General features: G+C 39.6%; 1 protein-coding gene across 1 annotated transcript in view; it reads right to left on the bottom strand.

Moving 5' to 3' along the window:
• LOC143026802 (transient receptor potential cation channel subfamily A member 1-like) overlaps positions 1-7,500 on the bottom strand; it is a 106,519-nt gene that overhangs the window by 24,384 nt on the left and 74,635 nt on the right. The window contains exons 13-20 of the mRNA XM_076187578.1: positions 6,944-7,056; positions 5,814-5,980; positions 4,328-4,497; positions 3,517-3,661; positions 2,780-2,887; positions 2,036-2,263; positions 1,141-1,245; positions 522-685 (exon numbers count right to left, since the gene is read on the bottom strand). Coding sequence (XP_076043693.1) covers positions 522-685; positions 1,141-1,245; positions 2,036-2,263; positions 2,780-2,887; positions 3,517-3,661; positions 4,328-4,497; positions 5,814-5,980; positions 6,944-7,056 — 1,200 coding nt within the window. The remainder of the gene's footprint in view (positions 1-521; positions 686-1,140; positions 1,246-2,035; positions 2,264-2,779; positions 2,888-3,516; positions 3,662-4,327; positions 4,498-5,813; positions 5,981-6,943; positions 7,057-7,500) is intronic.

The following is a 7,500-nucleotide window of genomic DNA, read 5'->3' as shown; positions in this document are numbered from 1 at the left end:
TTGATCTACCGACATGCTACTAAGCAACGACCTGCCACCGCGCAAGTCTCGGGTTCAACTCCGGGGGCAACTGTCGGAATTATTTGATTAACATCGTCGTCATTGGCGATTCTATTCAAGTATTGATAAACAACTTGTATGGTAACAGTACTTGTGTGTTCCCGATACAGGTTATGGCAATTTTACTGAAAATAAACATTGCAACCTGTTCATTACAAACAATATTTCATTTATTTTATTTATTCATTTATCTATTAATCTTTCTATCAATCTCTTTATCTTATTTACTTGTTTATTTACTTATTCCCTTGTTTATCTATTCATCTTATTTATTTGTTTATTCATTTATCAATTTGCTTTATTACTAATATGTTTATTAATTAATCTATTTATCTAATCACTCAGACCCCAACCTCATTATGAACAGGAAGACCTCCTAATAACACTCTTTAACAATGCAAAACCCAGATACAGTGCAATAAGAGCACAGTTGCCTCCACATCTAGTGGGTCTCTCCTCACCTCTGGAAGTAGAGGAGGAGCGTGAACCAGGCCGTGAAGACCGCCACGGCCGCAGAATTGAACTGTTGAGCTTGGTACTCGCTTCCCAAGAATACTGGCGATACCATACACATTGCTGTCAAGTAGAGCATCCACTCCACCAGGTTGATCCCGTCTGCCAGATACTGCAATGGAGATGGTAGACTATAATCTTTTGTCTATTTTTTTTTGTTTTTTTGTGGGAATAAAATCATCTAGTGGCAGGTAATATATGTATTTGACAAATTGGGTATTGGATTATTATTATTATTATTATTATTATTATTATTATTATTATTATTATTATTATTATTATTATTATTATTATTAACATTGTGGTATGTTTCATAGGTTTTCATTACATCGAGAAATAAACTATTCTATTCAGCTTCAGTTTCCCGGAAAAAGGGGGCAAATATCTCTTTAAATGACAGATACACCAACGAGGCAAAAATATCTAAACAATGGTCAAAATGGCGAAAAAAAATACTCTAATTGATAAAAAATTAAATAGAAATATATAGGCAATAAATACAAATTCATTTGTAAATAAGTACTTAATCTGAGAGATTCCAAAGGAACAGAGATGGGTTTCTCTTACCTTTAACCTCTGGTGATATATCTGGAAACACTCTTTCAAGATGCCAAGGGCCGAAAAGAATAGGATACCAACGGCCGTCACGTAGCAGGCCATTCCGTAGTCGTACTGTGACATAAACATTCCAATATGGGTAAGTCGCTGAAGGTGGATGACATGTTTAGCTGTTTCAGTAATCACATGTTGATCAAGCGATAAAGAGAAAGAGAGAGGGAGGGAGAGAGAGAGGGAGGCAGAGAGAGAGGGAGAGAGAGAGAGAGGGAGAATGAGAGAGGGAGAGAGAGAGAGAGAGAGAGAGAGAGAGAGAGAGAGAGAGAGAGAGAGAGAGAGAGAGAGAGAGAGAGAGAGAGAGAGAGAGAGAGAGAGAGGGAGAGGGAGAGGGAGAGGGAGGGAGAGGGAGAGGGAGAGGGAGAGAGAGAGAGAGAGAGAGAGAGGGAGAGGGAGAGAGAGAGGGAGAGGGAGAGAGAGGGAGAGGGAGAGGAAGAGAGAAGAGTATACGCGCACGCGCGCGCGCGAGCGTGTGTGTGTGTGTGTGTGTGTGCGCGTGCGTGCGTGTGTATGTGTGTATTCACCTCGGATCTGCTGCAGTCTCTGTCGAGACAGCCAGACACCACCCTACGGCAGTGAGCTCAGAGCTCATTATTCAACTGTGTGTGTGTGTGTGTGTGTGTGTGTGTGTGTGTGTGTGTGTGTGTGTGTGTGTGTGTGTGTGTGTGTGTGTGTGTGTGTGTGTGTGTGTGTGTGTGTGTGTGTGTGTGTGTGTGTGTGTGTGTGTGTGTGTGTGTGTGTGTGTACAAGGGGAAACCTACATCAATGTATATGTACGTTCACGAGTATGGCCTCAAGCTTTCATGCCCAGGACTTCTCCTTCACCCTCTGTACCTTTGCCCCGACTCACATGATGTTCTTCCTGGTGGTCTGTATGGTTCCTCGAGAAGTTGGCCACGACGGGGCTATTGATCCCAAGGACACCGGCGGCGAAGATGGTCACCATGGACAAGAACAGGAGGTAGATGAACAAGTTGACCAAGTGAATATAGCGACCGTAGGCACTCCACTTCATCTCCAAGAACTTCTGTGTTAGGGGATGCATGAGCAGATCCACACGGCCGGAATTTACCATTGCCTGGAGGTATCATCGATACATGAATACATACATGCATATATACATACATAAATACATACATACATACACACACACATACATACATACATACATACATACACACATACATACATTCATTCATACATACAACAATGGAAGTAGATTCACACGGCCGGAGTCCACCATTGTCTGGAAACATCATAGATACATGAACACATACATGCATACACACATATATACATACATACATATATACATACATACATTCATTCATTCATACATACAACAATAGGAGAGAATGAAACACAACAAGTCCTTCCAGAGTATTAGTAAGTGGTTCCAGTGTGATTTCTAATTTTCAGTAAGTGTCACTGAGAGCCAAGATTCAAATTAATGCCTCCTAAGTGCTTCCAAGGGTCTAATAAATATTCCTGAGTGTCAGTTAACCATTAGTGCCTCCTAAGACCTCAAAAGTGCCTCCTGAGTGTCCTGTAGTGCCTCATAAGTGCTTCTTAAGTGTCAATAAGTGCCACTCACATTACAGGCGAAGAGTGGTGGTGGCTTCCACTTAGGGTCATTGAACTTCCGTCGGAGGGACTGGATCTGTAACGCACACATCTGGTGTGGATAGAAACTATATTTGATCTGTTCGAGGGAGAGAAAAAGAAAAGGGATACTTTAGAATTCAGTAAATATTCCATTTCCAACATAGTTTGTTTTTTCTTTATCTGTTCAAATAAGGCAAGGGATGTATTAATTTATCATACATTTACAACCACTCTCCAATCACATCTCTCTTGCCTTCTCCCTTCCCTGCCCAACAGGCATTCCTCTTTTTACCCAAGACTCCCTTTATCCAATCCCATCCATCCATATCATTCTTTGTCTTCCCCTCCAGTTCACTCTATCCACATCTACCTTTCACACTTTTTGCTAGTCTTTACTCATTCTTTCCATATTCCCAAACCATCTCAGTATTCGTTGGTCAATCCTATCTTCCAGCTCTTTATCCACCCCTACTCTCCGCCTTACCTCCTCATTTTTCATTCTATCCATCCTCGTAACCCCGACCATACTTCTTAAACACTTCATCCCAAACACAATTAAACTCCTCCTTTCTACCTTTGTTAAACTCCAAGTTTCTGTCCCGTACAGTGTCGTTGGCACAATAACCCCTGATACCTATTTCTCATAAAAATTTTCATTCCCTTCTGTTACTGTGTATGATAACAACATCTGATGTACAGGGGAATAAGCTTTTCGGGACTACTTACATAGTACTCCTTAGAGTCCTGCTTGACATCGGCCTTGGAAATGGCCTTGTTGAGTACCGTCTCGTACACCTTGGGTTGCATCGTGATGAGCGCCGTGCAGACACAGCCGTACTTCTTGCTGGCCGACTGCAGAATCTCGTGAGGTCTACAACAAGTAAAACATTATATGTCACAAACATATATTCACATAGATTAAGAAGCTCAGCCACTGGGAGTCGAAGTCTTGCATGTACGACTGCTTACCATAAAGCAAAGACGTTACCACTGTACTAAACTTGACCGTACAAAAGGAACAATCTGGATCTTGATATGACCATTCCGCGATGGCACTCGCTTGTTATATACCTACGTCTATATTGCCTTTGTCAATAATTATCTACCTACCTAGTTATCTATCTACATATCTATCTCCTATGTAAATGTAAATGTGTACATATATATATATATATATATATATATATATATATATGCACATATGTAAGTATAATTCTTATATACATTGATTACTTTAAAGTACATGTTAACTAATATATATGGAATACATTAAAGAACCAACAAAGAAAGTTCAATTTCAATAGTTAAATACAGAAGGGATGTTAGGACTTAGGCCCTGTTCACATTAGCGGTTTCAACCGCGGCGGTTTGGTTATATTATAAATCAACGGAAGCGTTCACACACAACCTCGAAGTTTTTCCTGGAACATGCGGTACCGCCGCGGTTTCCGCGCGGTTCAAACCGCTAGTGTGAACTAGGCCTTCCGGTGGTGATTATACATAATGGTCCCATTTGCTAATACATACTAATACATACCCTCTGTTGTGTGTTACCAAGGCAACAGCAGCTTCAGACAACTTCCATTGAATAGCATAGTCGATGGGCATAAACTCAGCATTATTCTCCACCAATTTACAACCCAGACTTAGGAGTTGGGTCACAACATCCGCTTTGTTGGAGCAGACGGCGATGTGGAGAGGCGTGTTCTGCAACGCATAGAGGAGGAGGAAGTAGTGAGGGCACACTAGAGTAGCATGCTACTTGCTTTTGCTATTCAGTTCTGAGTAGCAACGACTTCGGTTACAATATTCTAGACTTCCGTATGGACATCTCAACAATGTGTCTAACATTCGTATTCTAGATTTAACTTCTCTTAGTTCGTCATTCAGCTTCTCGCTATATGACGCAGAAGTGATTTGACATTTGGAAATTAGAAAAACAAAAGATCGTATCCGAAGTAGTTTGTACTCAAATGAGGTAGCCGCCACCTTTACATTACCATTATCATAATTAATATATAACTGTGTGTTACTATGTGGACGCCGCGAGATGGGAAGCGCGTAAAAGGGAGACCAGACAGAAAGTGGAGAAACAAAATAGAGAAGTTTGCAGGAGTGCCGTGGCATAGGCTGGCGCAGTTGTGCGAGTCATGGAAGAGGCCTTTGTTCAGCAGTGGACTCGAAATGGCCGAATGATCACAACCACTATTCCTTTGGCTTAGTTAGCAACTAAAATATCTCTTCCTGATTTGCTTCCTATTGTTTTCCAGTGTAGTTCATAATGAAGAACAGGGTCAGCCATCACTCCTTTGATTTTCCCGCACCCGACCTAGCTATGGACCAAAAGGTCTCCCCTGGGAAAGGGGTCCAGGACAACGGGCTGAGTGACTGGTATCTTAAGCTATGTTTGTCCAAATGCCATTTATTTCATTAATGCCTGCCATTTATTTCATCTTATTTTATCTATTTATCTATTATCATTTACCTGTTTATATTTCATAATTCATTTATTTATTATTCATTATAGATTATTGTTTATTTTTTGTTTATTTTTATCACTATCTATTCATGTATTGATTTTTTCTGCATCCGACCTAGTTATGGAACAAAACGTCTACTGTTGGCAGGTCCTTCGTTTGAAATATTTTGTACTAAAATCTGTCACTTGTGAATTCATTCCCATCTTATTCATCAGTTTATCTATGTCCCTTATGTATTGCTATGGATGCACTGTGTCTTGCTGCATTGCCTCTGACCCAAGGCAGTGGGCGGGAGACAGGGATAAACCTTCATCCACAAGGAGCTAAGATGAGAGAGAGGGAGGGGTGGTGGAGGGGAGTGGAATGGGTGGGAGTGGGTACGTATCTTTTGACTTGGCTACCTCCCTGATAAGGGGGAAAAAGTCCTTGGTATATAGATAGACAAATGTATTGATAAAATCTATCTTTTATCTCTTGCAACTTCACTCTAGTCTCATCCACACCCTCCTCGGAAACCTTCACCAAATAATGTCTTCTACTCACCCCGTCCTTGTCGGTTTGGTCGAGCATGTGGGAGTGGAAGGAGAGGAGCGTGGTGATGGTGTCCACATGCCCTCCTTTTGCTGCCAGGTGGAGTGGTGTCCGCCCCATGTAGTCGCGGTGGAGCAGCGCCCCCTTGCTGAGGAGGAGTGTCACCACTCGATTGTGACCTGAATGAAACCACAAAGACATTAAACATCTCTAACTCTTTCACTACGGCACTGGTTCCCAAAATGGGGGTAAATTACCCTCTGGGGGTTAATTACCCCCTGGGGATAATTTAAAAAAATTTCGGGGGTAATGAAGTATTATTATTAATAATAATGATAATAATGATAATTAATTAATAATAATAATAATAAATAATAAATAATAAATAATAAATAATAAATAATAAATAATAAATAATAAATAATAAATAATAAATAATAAATAATAAATAATTAATAATAAATAATAAATAATAAATAATAATAATAATAATAATAATAATAATAATAATAATAATAATAATAATAATAATAATAATAATAATAATAATAATAATAATAATAATAATAATAATAATAATAATAATTCTGAAAATGAAAAAGCCAAGAATTCCTCAACTAGCTTCAAAGTATGCAACTCCATCCATCCCACTTGTTTATATATTCATTTGATTTGTTTATTCATTTATCAATTTGCTTATTTATTAATGTGTTTATTAATTAATCTATTTATCTAATCATTCAGACCCCATCCTCATTATGAACAGTAGTGATTAGAGGTGCACAAAGTTCAAATACAATAAATAAACGAAAATATCTCTAGTGTTTTAATTTAGCCATATACTGTATATGTATATATATATATATATATATATATATATATATATATATATATATATATATATATATCAATGCTGACTACAATTTGTGAAAGGGGTAACATGTTTAACGTGGCATGTTAAATTGTGTAACAAATTGTAAAAGTTTGGGAACCACTGCACTACAGGAAAGTTCTTGATGAAATTTGCTTTGACAAAACCTCAAGCAATTCTCATTGGTTGAGGACTATCCCCATGATAGGTTAACAAGATTATCATGAAGAAATCTTTAATAGAAAAAGTACACAACGACAACGTCAATAACCTTCTTCGCTGGCGATGTGGAGGGCTGTTTTCCCCTCATCGTCGCTTTCGTTCAGTATCAGGAAGCCTTGGACAGACTCGATCAGTTTGTGAATTGTGTTGTAGCGTCCGTATCTGCCGAAGGAACACCAAGATGTGTACAGTTGCCTCCATGTATAAACACTACAGAGACTGACGTCATCTCAGTAACTGTGGAGTGGGCGTATCTCTGGGTCGTAGAGATACGATGTAGTCGTAAATTCACGATGTGGATAAGTGTTTTGTAACCTAATAAACTTGATCAGGTCGGAAATGTTCGATGTAAAGTAATTCGCTTGCCACACCTTATAAGTAAAGCCAGCTGTTCACACACACACACACACACACACACACACACACACACACACACACACACACACACACACACACACACACACACACACACACACACACACACACACACACACACACACACACACACACACACACACCTCTCATGGCGCTGTGGTTAGAGCTCTGGCCTGCCACTACGGAGGTCCGGGTTCGATCCTCGCCCGGGGCTGAAATAATATCAGTATC

The sequence above is a fragment of the Oratosquilla oratoria genome, chromosome 7 (genome assembly GCF_046742065.1).
Source record: "Oratosquilla oratoria isolate Oo_2021 chromosome 7, ASM4674206v1, whole genome shotgun sequence".
NCBI classification, from domain to species: domain Eukaryota; kingdom Metazoa; phylum Arthropoda; class Malacostraca; order Stomatopoda; family Squillidae; genus Oratosquilla; species Oratosquilla oratoria.
This window is presented reverse-complemented; position numbering and strand designations above follow the sequence as displayed.